Below are 23,356 nucleotides of genomic sequence, written 5' to 3' on the forward strand. Positions count from 1 at the left end.
CCAATTGTGGCATTCATTTGAATGTAAAATTCTTCTTAAAGTGATAATATATTAACAGTTTGTTATAATGGTTGTCATATTTTTATATCAACAGGCTCTTCCTCAAAACACATCATTTCTACAACTCATTTCACTCCACTGAAATTAAAACCCAGCTTTCTGCTCAAGGGCTTCCTCTGTACACCTTTTTATACAGTCTGGAAAAGATTAACCTAGGGCTACAAACATCAGTATCTTTGTATTGTACCACCTTCTGAAATTTTTTATTAACCTATAGTCTCTAAAAGATTAACCTAGGGCTTCCCTGGTGGCGCAGCGGTTGAGAGTCTGCCTGCCGATGCAGGGGACACGGGTTCGTGCCCCGGTCCAGGAAGATCCCACATGCCACAGAAGCAGCTGGGCCCCTGAGCCATGGCCGCTGGGCCTGGGCGCCCGGAGCCTGTGCTCTGCAACGGGAGAGGCCACAACAGTGAGAGGCCCACGTACCAAAAAAAAAAAAAAAAAAAAAACAGATTAACCTAGTCTCTAAAAGATTAACCTGGGACTAACAAATCACATACTGTGACCACATTTTCTTATTCATTGCTCACAGTCATGCAAAGGACTGTGAAGTTACAGTAAAATGAGAAAATATGGCCTCAGCAAAGGCCACTAACTTCTCTATTCAGGAAAAGGAGATGGTAACTCAGTGGGTAAGAAGGGGATTTTGGAGTCAAAAAGATCTACTTCATTTCATGCCTTGGCCACTTAACAAGTTCTGTGTATCAACTACCTTATAAGATTATTCAGAGGATTAAATAAAATGGCGTGTAAAATTACATTACACACAAAACCTATGTTGTCTAGAACACAGTATGGGATAAACAAACATTACCTATTATTATTATCCTCCAGTGTTACAGTTGTTAAAGCTGAACAATTGTGATCTCTATATTATCAGAGCTACTATAGCACTTAGTCTGAGAATCATAAACTCTCGAGACTCTTCAGGCTATCTACCTACAGTTAAATCTACTGAAAGCACAACTAATTTTAATTAAACTATTATTTTTGAACAATGCACAGGGTACTGGTTATGTATTTTGAAAATTTTCACCATCTAACTATTAAGCATCCTTATTTGTAAAGAAATACTCTATACCAAGAGATGGTGTGGCATTAATTCGTGAAGCAATGCAGCCAAAATAGTACATAAAAATTGTGTGTATTCCGTTTTGTTTCCTGAAAAATCCCTCATGATATTCTGAAGAAATATTATAAAAATATTCCGTCTATGGTACTAACATGATTCAAATAATATAAATCTAAATAAAAGAAAAATAGATATTGCCTTGCCTTTGTCCCAAATCAGCATCAATGTACATGGTTAGCAACTGTCCTCCCAACACATAGCCAATAGCAGGGCCTAAAATTGACATGGAATAGCCAATTCCTAGAAAAAGAACAAAGACAATGAAAATGGTCATCTGTGGAACTTTGCTTTGAATGTCTGACAAGTGAAGAAAGAGAAATATTTTACTATAGAAAAACAAAATGATTAGAATTATATGAAAATTACACATATTTGTCAAGGAGCTTAAAATACATAATTCAATGTCAAATTTTTTAGACTACAATAGTGATGGCAACAAATCCAATAATTATAAATTTATGAAAGTTATATCATGTTAACTCACAGCAGGGGTAGTTCATCTACTATTACCCTTTGTGAACAGTGATAGTAATTACTGGCTACAATTCTTACGGAAGAAAACAAAGTGAAATGAGAAGGCTTTTATATTCTATACACATTCCAAAAGCATTCTATGGCAGCTGATTTAAAACCTGGATCTGGTTCATTAGTCTGTTTCTTAAAAGTAAACCATTAAACTCCTTCTCTTAGTGAATCTCCCATTTTAACTTGCAACAGAATTAAACTGACCTTATTTCTCTGATATTTAAAACTTTGCCATATATAACTTTTTACTTTTTGTTAAAAAATTATGCATACATCAGTATCTTCATATACTACCACCTTCTGAGTTTTTTTATTAATTACTGAGATTCTCGTTCTCATACACAATAGAAAAGGAATATACCATACACAAAGTGAAGCATACATCAATGGTAAAAATGACTTATGTACTAGATCAAGGCTCCAAAGTAGAGGTCATTCAAGATGATCTGAAAACTATAAGAACTTTTATTTATCTATCAACTACCCTAATTTATATTATAACTATATATATATATATATATATATATATTTTTTTTTTTTTTTGTGGTACACGGGCCTCTCACTGTTGTGGTCTCTCCTGTTGCGGAGCACAGGCTCCAGACGCGCAGGCTCAGCAGCCATGGCTCACAGGCCCAGCCGCTCCGCGGCATGTGGGATCCTCCCGGACCGGGGCACGCACCCGTGTCCCCTGCATTGGCAGGCAGACTCTCAACCACTGCGCCACCAGGGAAGCCCATAACTGTATTTCTGAATGTAAAAAATGTATTGGTAAAAAATTTTAAGTATATAATTTATAAATAAGTATATATATATATATATATATATATATGACTCATGTTCAAAAAATTTTATAGCTAAAAGTACATGATTAAAAATGCTGGAAATCTGGAAATCAATGATTCCCAAATTATCTTTGGTGATAGATCCTTTTATAAATTATTTCCAAAAGGGTTTAGACTGATACATTTGTAAGAATACCTTATAAGTTTTGTGGAAGTATAAAATTGCTATAGGGCTTCCCTGGTGGCACAGTGGTTAAGAATCTGCCTGCCAGTGCAGGGGACACGTGTTCAGGCCCTGGGCCGGGAAGATCCCACATGCTGTGGAACAACTGGGCCTGTGCGCCACAACTTCTGAGCTTGCACTCTAGAGCCTGCGGGCCACAACTACTGAAGCCCGTGCGCCTAGAGCCCATGCTCTGCAACAAGGGAGGCCACCACAATGAGAAGCCTGTGCACCACAATGAGGAGTGGCCCCCACTTGCCGCAACTAGAGAAAGCCCACGAGCAGCAACGAAGACCCAGCACAGCCTAAATAAATAAATATAGATCTATTTTAAAAATTGCTATAAAAGTTTCTAAAAGTTTATTTTCATTTTTTGACTTTCTTCATGTTGGCATGGATCTATGTAATTCACACTGAATAGCACTATCTATATCACCTGCTTTCTCAGTCCTCAGCAATTACTCCTTGGTTAACAATAAAGAATGCTTTGCATATGTTCACAAATATGTTCATAAAAGAAATATATCAAGAAAGCAAAGAATTTAAAGTTTTCAATTGATGAAAGGTGAATTTGCTATGACCCCAAAATTAAAAATTCTGGTAATGGTGGATGGACTATGGTAGACTAGCATTTCCAACCAAATTGCCCACTAAGAAAAACTTTTAAAAACTGTAAAAATTATTTTTAAATATAAGGCAGATAAAAATAGTGAAGGACCACTGTGTTAAGATTCTTAAGAAGAGAGAGATTTAACAAAAATTGGGACTGATTTTTTTTCCTGGGTATGTTGGCTAATTCTATAAGAGGCACTGGGAGGGTAAACTGTCTTTTGCTAGTCTCTAGGAAGTAGGGAAACAAAAGTTGCAGTTTAGGGAGTAGAGCTTATAAACTTACCCTGTCCTACATTTTAAGTTGGCACCTACGAGGCTACACTCTAAAAGCAAGGATGAGTTAGAAGTAGACTGGCTCACAGAGTAAGTGCACTCTAGCACTTACTCAGTCCCTGAAATTAGATAAAGGGCATCCCAGACTGTAGTGTTCCCATGTATGACAGAGGTGGGGAAGTTATTAAAAGACACACAGAGTGATTCTGAAAAAAAATTCTAGAACTATAAAATGCATTTGTCACAATAAAAATGAAATGGATCCACAGCAGATTACTTAGAACTGAACTGAGTATTACTAAACTGGAAAATATATTATTAAATCAGTAAATATTTATCAACAAGCACAGAAAAAATACAGGATAGAAAATACAGAAAAGACAGTAAAGGAGAAAGAATACATTAAAAAAAAACAAAACCCACAAAGGCCTACCATACATGTAATTGGAGTAACTGGAGTCCCAGGAGAGGAGACAATAGGGCAGAAGTTATATTAATAATCATAGGAAATATTCCAAAACCAATGAAAAGTATCAAGCAATATATTCATGAAGTCATATAAGTTCAAAACAGATGAAATAAATGTAATCTTTCACCTATACACTCATAGTAAATAAAACAAATGAAAATCAAATACCAGAAAAGAATCTTAAAAATGGTAAACATACATAAGAAACAGTGGAAGTGAATACAGTAGAATAGCACTTTTAAAGTACTGAAAGAAAATTAATGGCCAACTAATTATCTATTCCCAGTAAAAACTAGATGAAAAACTAAGAGAATTCATCACAAGCAGACTGTTCCAATAAATGAACTCAACACTGCTCTTCATGTTAAAGGAAAATGATCCCAGACTGAAACTCAGAGTAGCAAAGGAAAGAAGAGCAATAAAAAAAGGTAAACATGTTTATAAAAGTGGATCAATATTTTTAAATAAAACAATAATACTTATTTCAGGAATTTAAATATAGAAGGGATTACAGTACACAGAAATAATTGAATAAATGTTGGGAAAGGAATAAATTTAAAGAGTTTTAAGACCTATGTGATGATTAGGAATGTGGTAAAAGTATCAATTAACATTAGAATTTCATAAAATCAAGTTTGCATATAAGGTAATTAGCAGATGAATAGTAAAAGAGCATATACCTAGGAAGTTAATGGAGGGGAGAAATGAAATAATAAATATTAAATTATAAAGAAAAAAGGGCAAGAAATAAGAGTGTAGAGCAGATAGGAAGCACATATTAAGATGAAAGATTTAAACACAAAATAACATTAAATGAATTTAAAAGTTCAATTAAAGGACAAAAATTGTAAACCCCAAAAAAGCATTTAAAGAGGAAAAGGTTGTGAGGCTAGAGATGCTGTGTAACCACTCTTTTCCTTCATTCTAATAGGTAGCAAATTTTGACTGTTTTCATTTTGCCCATTTTTGCCTTGTTACATAAAATTGTTTCACATAGAGGAAGGCATGCTACCAGTAATATATACTATTTTAAAAGAAATAAAGAAGGGAGGAAGATTTTGGAAATGGGGAAATGTATACAAATATAAAAAGCATACAAAAGGATTTCAATCAACAAAACGTAATTACCCAATGAAAAGTATCAGTTAACTGAAATTGAAAAAAACTAAAATGAGTTTCCCAGTTTTGTTACTTTTTGTTTTTTTCCTTTACTCTCAAAAAATACCATTCAATGAATTCCTACAGTAGAAGAAAAAGATAAGGTAGCAGGCCTTGTGGCTGCTATCTTTAGAAAGACCTGCTTGCAAGTTTGGCTTTTGTCTGGCACCTGGGATCTTAAATGTCCAGAAGGATGCCACAGTTCCCTAACTAATAAAGGTGGCTCATTGTGCTCAAACTGTTCGTATAAACAATGTGGTTTTGTTGAACACTTGTATTCCTTCTGAGAGTCTAGAAATTTTCTATGTGCAAGGCAGAGGGTTCCTACATGATCAACTACCAATAAAATCCTTGGGCGTTGAATCTCTAATGAACTTAGCTGGTAGAAAACATTTCATACATGTCACAACTCCTGGCTGGGGGAATTAATTTCAATCCGTAGGGGGCTCCATGAGGAGGGAGTGGACTCATGTAAGCTTGCAGCTGGTTGTCTCTACTTCACCTCATGTACCTTTTCCCTCTGCTGATTTTGCTTTGTATCTGTCTGCTGTGATAAAGCATAGCCCTGAGAACTGTCACGTCATAGAGAATTTCAAATCTGGGATGGTCTCGTGGGCCTTCACCCCACCTTCCCATGCTTAAATAATTTTTGAATAACTTCATATTTTGTGTGTTACTAAAATATAAAGATTGAAGTTGTTTTATGAGAAGTACTGATTAGAAGAGGACCTCAGAAAGAAAATCTGTGAACTGGAAGAGTGAAAAGCATAACTAGTAGCTAATTGAAATAAAAGCACTGTTAAATTAGTAAATGGAGAAGTTGTACAGATCAGCCAGAACGTGTAATGAGAGCATCAGATCTTGTGGAGAGACCAAAGCAAAGCAAGTAGAGAAAACAGGTAGAAGTGTAGTGGTTTCCATATTAAAGATGAGCCTAAGAGATTAGTACCCTCTATCAGGGCTGCACTGAACACACTTGGCTTCCAGTGACTACAGCAATAGGTCTTTGTTATAGACTAAGAGTTTGTGTCACCCCAAAATTCGTATGTTGAAACCTAATTCCCAATGCAATTGTATTTGGAGGTGGGGCCTTTGGGAAGTGATTAGGTCATAAGAGTGGAGCCCTCAAAAAGGGACTAGTGTGCCCTTAAAAGAAGGCCCCAGAGAGCTCCCTTGTCCCTTTTGCCATGGCTAAAAGTCAGCTATGAACCAAGAAATGGGCCCTTACCATATACTAAATCTATGGGCACTCTGATCTTGTATTTCTCAGCCTCCAGGATTGTGACAAATAAATTTCTCTTGCTTGGAAGCCAAATAGTCTATGGTATTCTGTTATAGTAGTCCAAATGGACTAAGTCCCCTACATTAGAATAATAGACTGATAAAGTGAAAATTCATGTGCAAATAAATTACACATTAATTTGGATGTAGGGCCATGCATGGTCTAGTTAACTCTACCTTCCAGGAACTTCAGGGATGGAATTTAAGAGAAACTTGTACTGCTAAGTATTAGTTCACAAAGGAAGAAAATTGAGTCATACATAAACAGCATTAATCTGAAATAGAGAACTCCACAGGAGTTTCTGAGTACCATTGTGTGGTTTCTTTTGTTGACTCTAGTCAAGTCCACGTAGGATGAAGTAAGTCAGTAGAACAGCAGAGCTCTATCCCCACACCTGTGTAAATTAGCCTGGGGTACATTCCAGCAATCTAGACAGCCTACTGCTTGGATGGCACTTCCAGGAAGGCTGGCATGCCCCCCACAGGAAACAGAGCAGGATGTCAATAAAAATCATAACCGCATTCAAATAAAGGACATGATACATCAGCATATAATTAAACAAAAAAAGTAATATTGCATTTACCAAATGTAAATAACTATGAAATCATAACTTCTTAATAAGTGTATGTTATGCTTTACTTATAAATTAAACAAGCAATAAGATAAAATGACACCGAGACATTAACATTACAGAGCAAACTTACCTATATAGAGAGAAGATTTGTGGGTGGGCACAGAATCATCAATAAAGGCTGTTCCTAGGGTATAAAGAGGAGTTCCTCCTGTTCCCAGCAATAGTTGTCCCAAAATAAAGACATACAAGTAGTAGAAAAGTGAAGAACTTGAAGCAGTACAGGTGGTTTTATTCTTTGCTGTTAAGCATGTATCTTTAGGGGAAAAAAAATTGTGAATTTATCAAAATTTTAGTTAATAATTTAAATATCTTACAAATTATACTTGCCTAACATAACCTTCCTATTTCTTCCAATCACTTCACTTTGATTATACTTAAAACATTTAAAAATACATACATTATTAAAAAAATTTATGAAACATTACATCAAAATTTAGAAAATACAGAACAAAACTGAGAAACATTACTTAAGAACCAAAATTAACAAATTGTGTAAACACAAGTGAATTAAGTGGTGCCAGGGAAGGACAGTTTTCAAATTGAAGGGAAAAAAACCACTACACTTGATTTTTTTACAAGTCATAAATACAATATGACCACCGTATTGATTTTTTCTTTAAAAAGATTTTTTTTTGTTACCACCATATTGATTTTATCAATCAGCATCTTAAACACATTTGAAAAGTGTACGTAGACTATAGGATATTTTGGCCAAAACAGTAATTCTCAATATTCACTACATGAGACTCCCATGGTGGCACAGTAGTTAAGAATCTGCCTGCCAATTCAGGGGACACAGGTTCGAGCCCTGATCTGGGAAGATCCCACATGCCGCTGAGCAACAAAGCCCGTGCGCCACAACTACTGAGCCTGCACTCTAGAGCCCGTGAGCCACAATTACTGAGCCCACGTGCCATAACTACTGAAGCCCGTGAGCCTAGAGCCCATGATCTGCAACAAGAGAAGCCACTGCAATGAGAAGCCTGTGCACCGCAACCAAGAATAGCCAACGCTCGCTGCAACTAGAGAAAGCCCAACGCAGACAAAAATTAATTAATTTTTAAAAATATTCACTACAAAGCAGTAATATTTAGAAGTTATGTCTACTTCATTTTTACAGGTCAAACAATTACATTTATATTTTGAAGCAATCTTTGGGTCCATAGGATGTTTTTTTGAATATTTTAAAAGGAAAAATTGTTATCTATTTTTTTCTTTTTTTCCTTTTATTGAAGTAGATTTACAATGTTGTGTTAGTTTCTGGTGTTTAACAAAGTGACTCAGTTATACACACACACATATATATATATATATATATATATATTCTTTTTCATATTCTTTTCCATTATGGTTTATTACAGGATATTGAATGTATTTAGCTCCCTGTGCTATACAGTAGGACCTTTTTGTTTATCTATTTTTATATAGATTGTATCTGCTAATCCCAAACTCTTAATTTATCCCTCCCCCACCCGCTTTCCCTAAGGGAGGTAACCCTAAGTTTGTTTTCTATGTCTGTGAGTCTGTTTCTGTTTTATAAGTAAGTTCATTTGTATTGTATTTTAGATTCCACATATAAATGATATCATACGGTACTCATCTTTCTCTCTCTGGCTTACTGCACTTACTATGGTAATCTCTAGGTCCATCCATGTTACTGCAAATGGCATTATTTCATTATTTTTTATGGCTGAGTAGTATTCCATTTTATGTATTGAGTCTTCTTTATCCATTCATCCATCAATGTACATTTATGTTGCTTCCACGTCTTGGCTATTGTAAATGGTGCTGCTATTAACATTGGGGTACATGTATCTTTTCAAATTAGAGTTTTCTCTGAATATATGCCTATGAATGGGACCGCTAGATCATGTGGTAACTCTGTTTTTAGTTTTTTAAGGAAACTTCATACTGTTTCCACAGTGGCTGCACCAATTTACATTCCCACCAACAGTGTAAGAGGGTTCCCTTTTCACCACACCCTCTCCAGCACTTGATATTTGTAGATTTTTTAATGATGGCCATTTTAACCAGTGTGAGGTGATACCTCATTGTAGTTTTGATTTGCATTTCTCTAATAATTAGGGATATTGAGCATCTTTTCATAAACCTATTGGCCATGTGTGTGTCTTCTTTGGAGAAATGTGTATTTAGGTTTCTGCCCATTTTCTGATTGGGGTGTTTTTTTTGTTATTGAGTTGTATGAGCTGTTCATATATTTTGGAAATTAAGCCCTTGTTGGTCACATCATTTGCAAATATTTCCTCCCAGTCTGTAGGTTGTCTTTTTGTCTTGTTTACGGTTTCCTTTGCTGTGCAAAATCTTATACGTTTGATTAGGTCCCATTTGTTTATTTCTGCTTTTATTTTTGTTGCCTTGGGAGACTGACCTAAGAAAACATTGCTACAATTTATGTTAGGGAATGTTTTGTCTATGTTCTCTTCTAGGAGTTTTATGGTGTCATGTCTCGTATTTAAGTCTTTAAGCCATTCTGAGTTTATTTTTGTGTATGGTGTGAGGGAGTGTTCTAACTTCATTTATTTATATGTGGCTGTCCAGCTTTCCCAACACCACTTGCCGAAGAGACTGTCTTTTTCCCATTGTATATCCTTGCCTCCTTTGTCGAAGATTGACTTTAGGTGTGTGGGTTTTTTCCTGGGGTCTCCTTTCTGTTCCACTGATCCATGTCTGTTTTTGTGCCAATACAACACTGTTTTAATTACTGTAGCTTTGTAGTATTGTCTGAAGTCTGCGAGAGTTATGCCTCCAGCTTTGTTCTTTTTCCTCAGAATTGCTTTGACAATTCTGGGTCTTTCATGGTTCTGTATAAATTTTAGTATTATTTGTTCTAGTTCTGTGAAAAATGTCATGGGTAATTTGATATGGATTGCATTAAATCTATAGACTGCTTTGTGTAATATGGCCACTTTAACAATATTAATTCTTCCAGTCCAAAAGCATGGGATATCTTTCCATTTCTTTAAATTATCTTCAGTTTTCTTTATCAATGTTTCATAGTTCTCAGCATATAAGTCTTTCACCTCCTTGGTTAGGTTTATTCCTAAGTATTATATTTTTTTAATGCAATTTTAAAAGGGATTGTCTTTTTACTTTCCTTTCTGATATTTTATTGTTAGTGTAAAGAAATGCAACAGAGTTCTGTATGTTAAACTTGTATCCTGCTACCTTGCTGAATTCTTTTACCAGTTCTAGCAGTTTTTGTGTGGAGTCTTTAGGGTTTTCTATATATCATATCATGTCATCTGCATATAATGATAATTTTACCTCTTCCTTTCCAATTTAGATACCTGAGAAATAGTTATCTTTAGGATTTGATTAAAATCTTTTTTAAAAATCACATTCAGTGGCTTCCCTGGTGGCGCAGTGGTTGAGAGTCCACCTGCTGATGCAGGGGACACGGGTTTGTGCCCTGGTCCGTGAAGATCCCACATGCCACGGAGTGGCTAGGCCTGTGAGCCATGGCTGCTGAGCCTGCACGTCCAGAGCCTGTGCTCCACAACAGGAGAGGCCACAACAGTGAGAGGCCCGTGTACCGCAAAAAAAAAAAAAAAAAAAAAAATCACATTCAAAGCCTGGGTATTAAAGTAAATCCATATTTCCTAAACTCATCATATAATATTAATGAACTAAGAGATTTGTTAAAAATATATTTCCAACACTTTCCCTTTGAATATGGTGTAGTATCCAGGAATTTTCATTTTAATAATGGCCTCAGCTAATTCTATTTTCATTTCCTTGATATCAGATCAAAATTTATTATTTCCTGACTGATGAGACATAAGGCCCCTAAAGCACCAATCCTGAATATTCTTTAACTGGTTCACTGTCATCAAATTTTCAGATGCAAATTCTATGCATAAAAATATTTTTTTTTAATTTTGTATTTAAAATATACTCTATAATACTGTATATATTCATGTTATAAGAGGTTGATGGATATTTTGGCAGAAAATTTATTTATATTTATAACTGGGCTAGGTCTGCATTATTTGTGATATTTCCCTGGTCATGTCAAACATTTGAATTATAATTCTTGGTTTCAATATTCACTTTCCTGGAGGTAGTAGATTAGACTAACAATCTCTTATTATTTGCTTTGTTATTTGCAAATTGTTCATTTTGCAAAACTGAACATACGTACATGCATTATTGGTTTACTATTTTCTCCTATTTCCTTTTTATAATAGGTAAATTGCCTTTAGGAAAATATCTTTCTGTAGTAATCTGGTAGACTTTTTGATTATAAGAGTATTCTGTGGGGTTTTGGTGTTTTTTGTTTCTCCCAGAGGAAGTAATCAATGGGTTTCAACCTGCTTGTTTAAATAAATTTTAAATAAAACAGAAGAATACCAAGAAAAAATCCAAGCTCCCCCTTACCTCTGCCTGCCTCTATTTATGCTCTCACATGTCACTTAGATGAAGGCAATAACCCCTGTTAACAGTTCCTTTGATCATTTTTCAGACATTTTCTCACACATTCACATGCTTTATATCCATTTACATTTTTACATATGTATGATCATATGAAACATACTATCCTTATATTCAACAACTTCCAGTTTTCACTTCTTATGTCCTAGAAATCCTTGATGTTGGAACTTAAAGCTGTATTTAAATTTCTTTGTTGGCACTGTTATAATATTCCACAGCATAAATGTGATTTATTTACCAAGTCCACAACTTCTATTTTTTTTTTAAGTTTGCGTGTATGCTTTCTTTTTAACATCTTTATTGGAGTATAATTGCTTTACAGTGTTGTGCTAGTTTCTGCTGTATAACAAAGTGAATCAGCTATATGCATACATATATCCCCATATCCCCTCCCTCTTGCATCTCCCTCCCAACTTCTATTTAATAATAATGTAACATATATTATTAATATTATATTATACATACATTTAGGTCAAAACAATGTTGTGATGAATATTTTTAAAATTTATCTTGGCATATTTGTGCAAGCCTATCGTAGGACAGGTTCCAGAAAGTGGAACTGCCAGGTCAACGTGTATAAATATTTATATTTGATTTGCCAAGTTGCCATAACAAAGAGTTATAAATATGTCCATTCCCATTAGCAATGCAGCAACACTTTTGAAAAAATCTTCAGTGAACTTAAGCATTTTTCTGTATGTTTATTGGCCACCTGCATGTTTTTCTGTGAACTAACTTCTCAAATTTACTTCAGAGCTTCTGAGTTTGATATCTGACTTATAAAAGTCTTCCCTTTCTCCATGATTACATATAAAGTTATTTATGTTGGGCTTTATCCTAGCATTTTTACTACTTTATTTTTTAATTCATATGTAATATATTTTAGTGGGAAAAGATAGGGATTATAGCATTGTGTTGGATTAACCAAAGAGTACATATTTTGTTAGGTTTCCTATGTATGGGTTTATTTCTGGATAATCAGTTTCATGTCACTGATCTTTGCAGTCCCTCTCCACAGATCTGTTTTAAGTACTTCAGCTGTCTAAGGTTTGTGAGTATCAATATTTTAGCCCGGCTATATCCCATTTTACAGTACTATATGAAAGGCTGTAACAGTTAACAGATCTTATTTTATCATTTTTCCCAAATAAACAAGGCCTAAGATCTACTTATGAAAACTACTGTATCCAATATATTACTCTCTCTGCATTACTTCTGAATAATTTCCTTCTTTTACTTTTCCTAGAATTGATAAAAATTGATAATGAGATGTCAAGCCACAGAAAGGCATGGATGTATCTTAAATGTTTATTGCTAAGTGAAAGAATCCAGTCCACAAAGGATACATACTTTATAATTCCAAATATATGACAATCTGGAAAAGTAAAACCATAGAAATAGTTGCCAAGGGAAGAGGGGAGGGAGGGTTGAACAGATGAACCACGACAGGATTTTTTTTAGGGTAGTGAAACTATTCTATATGATGGTTTGATTGTGGATATACGACACTAGTCATATATTTGACTAGTATTTGTCAAAATACATTGAACTTTATAGTACAAAGAGTGAACTTTACACAAATTTAAAAAAATCATTTGAGGCCAAAAGTTTCCAGGAGGAAAGGCAGAATGTGACAAAAGGATCTAACTGTAATACAAATATATGAAACAACCCCACTAAGGAGAGTGGGGATAAGGGTGCTGACCTAAGTAACTTTGGAATGAGTGGAGTCTGCAAGACTAAAGGCAAAAGTAACTATATATAATCACTGTTTTCTAGATGATAAAGTTATTTCCCATTCCGTAATTAAAGAAACCAGGGCCCACTGGAGAAATAGCTGATTTTAGGACTGGAGCAGGAAATATATAGGATGAGCCTGCAGCACCTCAGAGTGCAAGAAAATAAGGAAAACAAACAAAAATATCTGCAATGATGGAGGTATGTCAAAGGTACACAGGAGCCAACCGAAAAAACTCCAGGTAGACAAAGCTGGAATAATTTGAGCAACGAAATAAAGTTGCATTGGATTATAATCTAATGTAAAATATAAATCCATGCAGCCACACTGAAAAAAAATAATTGAATAAATAAATAAATGTGGGAGAAGAGACAAATGTCTAATGCAGAATAACTCCGAGTAATTTATGTAGATACTGCATCCTCAAAGAGATGGCACATAACACTCCATTTCTGAAATGTTGGGTGCACATAGTGACTTTCTTCCAAATCATATAGTATAGAAAGTAGGAAAAGAGTTACTTCACAATGGATTAACCTGAAAAATACTACCTGAGTCAGGTGATCAAGGTTATCATCAAGAGTGATAAGTGATGTTGATAGCATGTACCCTTCATATGATGTGATGAAAATGGCATTTTGCTTGTGTGGTCCTCCCCCTGAAAATCCTATAAAGCCAGTCTAATCACAGGAAAAACATCAGACAAATCCCAGCTAAGGGACATTTTACAAAATATCTGATCAGCACTCCTCAAAACTGCTATGGTCATCAAAAAAAAGAGAAAAATCTGAGAAATTATCACAGCCACAAAGAGCCAAAGGGACATGACAACTAAATGTAATAAGGTATACTGGATCAGATCCTAAAATAGAAAAAGGAAACTAGGTAAAACTAAGTAGATCTACATAAAGTTTAGACTTCAGTTAACAAGTAGAAAATTTAATAAATGACGTACCAATATTAATTCATTAATCATAAGAAATGTAGCATACAAAGTAAGATGTTAATAATAGGGGAAAATGGTTGTGGTATATATGGAAACTATACTATCTTTACAATTTTTGTGTAAATCTAAAACTGTTCTAAAAAGGCAAGTTTATTAATATTTTTTAAAGTATAGAATAAAACAGCCAATTACAGATAAAGACTTAAACTTTCATAAAAATTAAAAAAAATAATAAATAATATAAATATACAGCAGCAATTTTTATTAAGCAGATACTACCAGAAATGCCAAAATAGACATAAAAAGTTAAAACAGCAGACTAATTTTCATCTTTCCCAGTCCAAGACAGCAAATTGTTAAAAATAAGCAACAATAGAGCAGGCCTAAACAGTATAATTAGTACCACTGAATTTAGGAAAACATGTCAAATTCTACTTTCTTATAAAACTGTGTCTTCCATTTTTAGGTACCATGGACAATTCTAAAAAAACCTGACCAAATATCGTGCAACAAAAATATCAGTATACAATCCAAAGAGTAAATAACAGTAATACTCTATGACCAAAATGGAAAAAAAAAAAAGCTAGATACTTTTAAGACAACAGAAAATGAAAAGACCCTTCTATATGGAATTCAAAAAAATTAAACTCTATTAAACTATTCTTTGATCAAAAAATTATAATTACAAAATTTCTCAGAAATGATACTAGAAACAAACCACATCGAAATTTATACGCTATAACTAAAGTAGTTCTTATAAGAAAACCATCTCATTGAAACAAAAAAAGACCCCCAAAAAAAGAAGTCAAAATAAAAAACATATAAAAATAAATTGCACATTAATGAGTTGCCCCCAGCACTAACACCACTGGCACTAGATGAGTTTATCATAGAATAGCAATGGAGAAGATAACATGCAAAAGAATATCTAGGAAAAAGAAATATCTAGGAATAAACCTACCTAAGGAGACAAAAGACCTGTATGCAGAAAATTATAAGACACTGATGAAAGAAATTAAAGATGATACAAATAGATAGAGAGATATACCATGTTCTTGGATGGGAAGAATCAACATTGTGAAAATGACTCTACTACCCAAAGCAATCTACAGAGTCAATGCAATCCCTATCAAACTACCACTGGCATTTTTCACAGAACTAGAACAAAAAATTTCGCAATTTGTATGGAAACACAAAAGACCCCGAATAGCCAAAGCAATCTTGAGAACGAAAACAGGAGCTGCAGGAATCAGGCTCCCTGACTTCAGACTATACTACAAAGCTATAGTAATCAAGATAGTATGGTACTGGCACAAAAACAGAAAGATAGATCAATGGAACAGGATAGAAAGCCCAGAGATAAACCCACGCACATATGGACACCTTATCTTTGATAAAGGTGGCAGGAATGTACAGTGGAGAAAGGACAGCCTCTTCAATAAATGGTGCTGGGAAAATTGGACAGGTACATGTAAAAGTATGAGATTAGATCACTCCCTAACACCATACACAAAAATAAGCTCAAAATGGATTAAAGTCCTAAATGTAAGGCCAGAAACTATAAAACTCTTAGAGGAAAACATAGGCAGAACACTCTATGACATAAATCACAGCAAGATCCTTTCTGACCCACCTCCTAGAGTAATGGAAATAAAAACAAAAATAAACAAATGGGACCTAATGAAACTTCAAAGCTTTTGCACAGCAAAGGAAACCATAAACAAGACCAAAAGACAACCCTCAGAATGGGAGAAAATATTTGCAAATGAAGCAACTGACAAAGGATTAAGTTCCAAAATTTACAAGCAGCTCATGCAGCTCAATAACAAAAAAACAAACAACCCAATCCAAAAATGGGCAGAAGACCTAAATAGACATTTCTCCAAAGAAGATATACAGAATGCCAACAAACACATGAAAGAATGCTCAACATCATTAATCATTAGAGAAATGCAAATCAAAACTACAATGAGATATCATCTCACACCAGTCAGAATGGCCATCATCAAAAAATCTGGAAACAATAAGTGCTGGAGAGGGTGTGGAGAAAAGGGAACACTCTTGCACTGCTGGTGGGAATGTGAATTGGTTCAGCCACTATGGAGAACAGTATGGAGGTTCCTTAAAAAACTACAAATAGAATTACCATATGACCCAGCAATCCCACTACTGGGCATATACCCTGAGAAAACCAAAATTCAAAAAGAGTCATGTACCAAAATGTTCACTGCAGCTCTATTTACAATAGCCCGGAGATGGAAACAACCTAAGTGCCCATCATCGGATGAATGGATAAAGAAGATGTGGCACATATATACAATGGAATATTACTCAGCCTTAAAAAGAAACGAAATTGAGTTATTTGTAATGAGATGGATAGACCTAGAGTCTGTCATACAGAGTGAAGTAAGTCAGAAAGAAAAAGACAAATACCGTATGCTAACACATATATGTGGAATTTAAGAAAAAAAAGGATGTCATGAAGAACCTAGGGGTGGGACGGGAATAGAGATGCAGACCTACTGGAGAATGGACTTGAGGATATGGGGAGGGGGAAGGGTGAGCTTTGACAGGGCAAGACAGAGTCATGGACATACACACACTAACAAACGTAGTAAGGTAGATAGCTAGTGGGAAACAGCCGCATGGCACAGGGATATTAGCTCGGTGCTTTGTGACAGCCTGGAGGGGTGGGATAGGGAGAGTGGGAGGGAGGGAGACGCAAGAGGGAGGACATATGGGAACATATGTATATATATAACTGATTCACTTTGTTATAGAGCAGAAACTAACACACCATTGTAAAGCAATTGTACCCCAATAAAGATGTTAAAAAAAAAAAATACTGAAAAAAGCAAGCAATTAAGAGGCATCTCTAATAAAAAGCAATAAAGAATTAACAAAGGGGGGACTTCCCTGGTGGTGCAGTGGTTAAGAATCCACCTGCCAATGCAGGAGACCCGGGTTTGAGCCCTGGTTCAGGAAGATCCCACATGCCACAGAGCAACTAAGCCCATGTGCCACAACTACTGAGCCTGCTCTCTAGAGCCCATGAGCCACAACTACTGAAGCCCACACACCTAGAGCCCATGCTCCACAACAAGAGAAGCCACCGCAATGAGAAGCCTGCGCATCGCAAGGGAAGAGTAGCCCCCACTCGCCACAACTAGAGAAAGCCCGTGTGCAGCAACGAAGACCCAATGAAGCCAAAAATAAATAACAAAATAAAGTTATTTTAAAAAAAGAAAGAATTAACAAAGGAATAGAAATCTGATTAATAAAATGTAATAATAAAATTCACACAAAAATAAATCCTTTGAAATATTCAGTAAAATAAACCACTAGCTAACATAATGAGGAGAAATTACATATATACAAATAATACATGAAAAAAGGAAATAAACTATGAAGAGAAGAAATTTTTTAAAAATCACAAGAGACTACTTAGAACAAATTACTAGCATATTAATTTGAAAATCTAAAATGGTTAATTACCAAGCCCAGATAGTTTCAGAGATGATTTTTACCAAAACTTTATACATTAAATAATAATCATGACAATAATAATAAATGATAAACTTAACACTACTTAATCTATTCCAGAACATAGAAACAAGATAAAAATCACCAAAATATTTTTACTGATTACAAATTGATAATAACATGTGAAAAACATTAACACCGAAGAAAACCATAGACCAATCTCATACCTGAATATCAACGCAAAAAAATCATAAACAAAATATTAGCAACAAAATCCAACAACATATATGAAAAATACAGCATGTCTTTTTAAAGAAGCACATTAGGAAGTCTATTAAAATTTAACATATTAGATCTAATTAGAAAAATCAAATGATCAGTTTCATAGATTTCAAGTAGAAAACTGACAAACTGACAAATGTCAACATAAAATAGGAATAGACATTTCTTTAACATGATCAAACATATAAGTGTGTATACATACACGTGTATGTATATGCACACATAGACTGCTAAAATCAGGAGTAAGACAAGGATGTGCCCTAACTCTGCAACTTTTCATATTGTATTGGAAGGAAAGAGAAAGGAACTAGAGGCCTATGAATTGGAAATCAAGAGGTAAAACAATTTCTATTTGCAGAAATTATAATTGTCTTTTTGGGACACTTAATTGGTTCCAGAACCAATGGAAAAACTACTAAAAACAATAAAGGAATTTAGTAAAGTAGTAAAACATAAAATTAATTTTGAAAGAGATAAAAAAAGAATATACAAAAAAATAAGTTAGCTTCACATGCATAAGTTAGATGACATGATGGTAGAAATACCAATGTATAGTAAGAAAGATCAACTAAATACACTTAGAAATAAATGTGAACATCCTATATGAAGAATACTTGTCTACCTAGCATCATTGAGAAGCAAGCAAGGTGGGACAGAACAAGGAACAGTATGTCACATAGAGGCATGGTGCCAGAGAAAAATTCTAAATCTGAACAGCAATCTTTCTATGTGGGGAAGAAATAAAAGCTAAATAATTTATTCAGAAGGAACATCTGTCTCAATCAGAGAAAATCCCCACTTGTCCAGACAGAGTTCCAGTCCCTCTTCTGCATGCATACTATGTTACGCAGGACTCTAAAATGGTCCCCAAGATTCCCCATCCTAATTCCTGGGACTGTGAATATGACAACATCACACCTAATTCTGTTACAGTGGCAAAAGGGATTCTGCAGAGTAAGTTCACCTTACTAATTAACTAACTTAAGTTACTAATCAGTTGATTTTGAATTAGTCAGAAAGGAGATTATCTGGCTGTGCTCAACAATCTAATCACATGAGCACTTTAAAAGCAGAAAGCTTTCTGTGGCTAGCAGAAGCAATGAGAGAAATTTAAAGCAAAAGGGCTCTGTGAACCTTTGCTGCCTTTGAAGATGGAATGTGGGGAGCTTCTAGGAGCTGACAGCAACCCCCACTGACAATCGTCAAGGAAATGGGGATCTCGGTTCAACAATTACAAGAAACTGATATTTCACGACAGTTTAATAAGCTTGGAAAAGAATTCTCTAGAGCCTCAAATGAGAATGCAGCCAGCTGACACCCTGAGTTTGAGACTCTAAGCAGAGAACCCAGAGCTATGCCAGACTCTTGAACTATGGAGTGTGTAAGATAACATATTTGTGCTTTTTCAAGTTGGTAAGTTTGCGTAATATGCTATGCAGCAAAAGAAAGTTAATACAAACATCTTACAAAGAGCTGGCCAAGGAATAATCCACTTCATTCAAAGGTAAATAATAACCAAAAAAGAAAAGCAAATGCATAGCAGAACAATTACCATATTGCCATCCTTTAAAGTGACAGGAACAATTGCTTCCTAAAATCAAAAGGTGAAAACAGGGATTTAATAAACTCATGAATGTGGTGAGATAAGGGATTTTAAAAAAAGGAAAAAAAATGGGCTGAAAGAACTCTGGAAAAACATCCCCAAACAGAAATAAAAGTCACACTGCAATGGACAAGAGAGACTAGAGACTGTGAGAATTACAAGGACAGACAGAAAAGGCTTGAGAAATACAAACAAAATTAAATGAACAAAACCTAAGACTTAAAAGATTAGAGAGAAAATTATAGAAATGATATTCAGACAAAGAAAATAAACATGCATAATCAATCAGAATAGAAAAAATTTATATATATTCAAAGGTAAAACAATAAATGAAGACTGATCTATAATTTTAAAAGGCATAGAAAAACCCTGGAAATTTTGATGCAGAACTTTCAACACTAAAAGTCACTGAATTTTAAAGATGAAGAAAGACTTCTTTGAACAGGCAGGAAAAAAGATAGTCACTTAGGCAGAGGAAAAAAAAAAAAAAAACCCTTAGCTGGCATCAGACTTCTTTAAAGCAACATTAATCCCATAAAGGCAGTAAAGGAATGACAAAAAAAATCAGTGAAAGATAATGTGGCTCAGAAATTTTACACTCAGCCACACTCTTATCCAAATATAAAGGCAAAAAACAAATATTTAACATATTTAAAATCTCATGGAATTAACCTTTCCTTTAAAAACAAACAAAAAGAACACTTACTAGAGGGTACATTTCAGCTTACCACGAAATAGTCATTCAGAGATGCATCATGGGGACCTAAAGAAGACTATTCATCTTAAGTAATATTAAATAATTTATTAAATTGTGTCTGTTATAATACAGCTTTACAAGATAGATAGATTTACCCCCATATGAATTCTGAGGTATTATTGCTTAAGGAAACTATCTGAACCTCGAATTTCAACTTCTAACGTGAAATCAAAAAATTTCTGACAAAATACTTAACGCTAAATTAAAGGCATGTGATTTGACAATACACCACAAGAGGGAGCTTCTATGTTGTTTATGAACACAGAGGAGTGTTGCCAATAAAATTAAGGCTTAGAATTTTACTTAATGAACAAACCAGTGTCTAGTCCTGCCCAGTAACATGTGCAGGAACTAAAGGCAAAAAGGCAAAACGGCAAAAGAAAATCCATATACCAGAATATTTAGAAGTTAAATATCAAGCTCAGTGCAGTCCTCACCCTCACCTAGAGGTCCACAGCCTGCTCCCCGCCAAGCATTTACCTTCAACACCTATAAGTTTAAAGAGACCACCTTTTCCTCTGGCCCATCTTGCTACCAGGGGCAGGGAAGGATGTTGCAGTCTTGATATGGTATTTCACTCCCCTAGCCACACTTTTCTGACAGTATTTCCAGGAGGTGCCCGTGCCTCCTGAGAAGCACTGTTTTCTGGGGAACCGGGTCTGCCTAATTACCTGCATCAGGTACTTTGAGGTGGCTAACTTTAATGAAAAGCAACCTCTCTTTCTCTCTTCCCAGGAAGTGACTGTAATTTTCTCCCCCTGGCTCCACTTCCCATATTCAACCCCCAGCCCTGAAAAGGGAGAAGGAGCTGCTGCTTTTCTTTAAACTTGACCGTCCCCAAGTCTATGTAGCAGCTTCTGGCCTGGGGATGGTAGCTCATCCCTACCTCCCTCTCCTATAACCTCTGTTCACTTATCCTGTGTACCAATCTTGCAAAAATCTTTCTCACAAAGCTTTAAGAGAAGAACAAATTATCTTTGAATTTCAGTGTCTGTGATATGGGTCCCTCTAAGCACAGGGCTCAGGGCAAGACCCTTCTTGTCCGGACCTAAGGGCAGGCAGCTGGTGGCAGCTTTGATAAAGGGGGGAAAAAATACTCTTCTTGAAGGTGGGGAGCAACACGCAGAAGTCCAGACTTCCCTTGCCTGAGACAACTGATACAGGAACAGGAGATAGGCCAGGTGGCAGCAGGGAATTCTTGGGCTGCTTTGGTTCATAAAAATAGATAGCGTGGGTGGGAAGAGGCAGCACAAGGAATCTCACAGACAATTTAGGACTCTATATTTATGGGTGATAAAAAGTTGAGAGCCTTTGCCTGTGCAGCTAACCCACCTGGGATGCTGACCTGATCACTCACCTCCCATGGGAACCTAACTCAACCAATAAAGTGATTTTTCGAAAAAAAACCTATCACGGCATCCATACAAAGATGTTGTAAGAAAAAAGACCAACATACTTTCATTAAAATTAAGATTAGGACACGGACCATAGAAATATTTTCATGGAGCAGGTGAAAAATGTGAACACATCATAATGGCAAAGCAGAAATGAAATAACTTAGAAAAGAAGTGGTGAGAGGAAGAAAGAGGATATGAAGCTTGCACTGGTAGAACTCAGAGAAAAAAGGAAAAGGGAAAAACTAAAATCTCATAGAAAGGAAGATAAAATTGAAAGGGGTACAAGGGTGAACAAATTGAGAAAACACAGTAACAGGCACGTAATACAGAAATTAGAAAAGTGAGTAAAATGAATGATAAAGAAAAAAAGCAGAGGAAATGCTAAGGATATAAGGTGGCCAAAGAAGATCATACATACGCATAATTGAAGTATCTGAGGAAAAAAAAAAAAAACTAACATCATGGAACAAAATACTCAGATAAATAGTTTAAGAAAATGTCCCTAAAATGCTAATATGCATGTAAATGTATATACTTCAATCTGCATAACTGGGTGCCAGGGAAACATGACATCAACAGTCATCACCAAGATAGAGCTTAAACTGGACTTTGAGGAGACTCCAAATTTCATAGACATATGGACCCTTGAGAATATTCTTGGTAGAAAATATGAGCAGTATATTATATATCCAGTGTCACAAGCACTTCTAAATGATTTCAGAATACACAGGTGGAAAAAAGCTGCTGAGAACTTAAATAATATAAGAATGGATAAGAAATTCCCTAAAAGGCAATGATCAAATTACGAATGTAAAAAAGAGAAACAGTGAAGTCACAAAAATGAATAACACCTTGTGCCAAATAACATATTAATCTTTAACTACAATTAAATCTATCCTATTTTACTCACATTGTATTGTTCCAGAGGAAAAAAACTATAAGCTTTCACATACACTTCCTAGCCTAATCTTTACAACTTTCTGCAATCATTTTACCAGTGAAGAAACTGAAGCCCGAAATCACATGCTATGCATAGTCAGATTTTGCAACACAGCCTAATAATCTGATTCCTATTCTTCTGATCCTCCAATATATACTCCATGATCTTTGAGCTATGATTTAATGAGCTTGAACCATCATCTAAAGAGGTACAAAGGAAGATTTCCCCAAGTATAATTTATAGAACCCTAGGCTTCTGAGAATTTCCATAAACAAAATGATGCTTTGGTCAAATTAGTTTGGGAAACACTCTATTATAGCACTTCTCCTCTTAGATTAATAAGCATGCATTTATATGTAATATGATAAAGTTTTATACATTATTTATTGTATATTCAAGTTACTTTTTTCCTCCATTGATGTCTAGCAGCTCACAGACTAGTGTTCCATAAAACACACTTTGAAAAATACTGGTTTGAAGTATGACAAAGGTGTCAAGTAAAACAAAACAATCCTAGATAATTAAAAAATTTAAATGTAACCCCTGTATAGACAGACATAAATTTTAAAGGGTTAGTGTTATCAATGATTGCTTAATGATTCATAGTG

General features: G+C 35.1%; 1 protein-coding gene across 1 annotated transcript in view; it reads right to left on the reverse strand.

The window, feature by feature from the left end:
- The window catches only part of SLCO4C1 (solute carrier organic anion transporter family member 4C1), a 62,254-nt gene that overhangs the window by 19,099 nt on the left and 19,799 nt on the right, over nucleotides 1-23,356 (reverse strand). The window contains exons 3-4 of the mRNA XM_065874787.1: nucleotides 7,221-7,403; nucleotides 1,336-1,432 (exon numbers count right to left, since the gene is read on the reverse strand). Of these exons, the coding sequence (XP_065730859.1) occupies nucleotides 1,336-1,432; nucleotides 7,221-7,403 (280 nt within the window). The remainder of the gene's footprint in view (nucleotides 1-1,335; nucleotides 1,433-7,220; nucleotides 7,404-23,356) is intronic.

The sequence above is a fragment of the Phocoena phocoena genome, chromosome 3, assembly GCF_963924675.1.
Source record: "Phocoena phocoena chromosome 3, mPhoPho1.1, whole genome shotgun sequence".
Taxonomy (NCBI): Eukaryota; Metazoa; Chordata; class Mammalia; order Artiodactyla; family Phocoenidae; genus Phocoena; species Phocoena phocoena.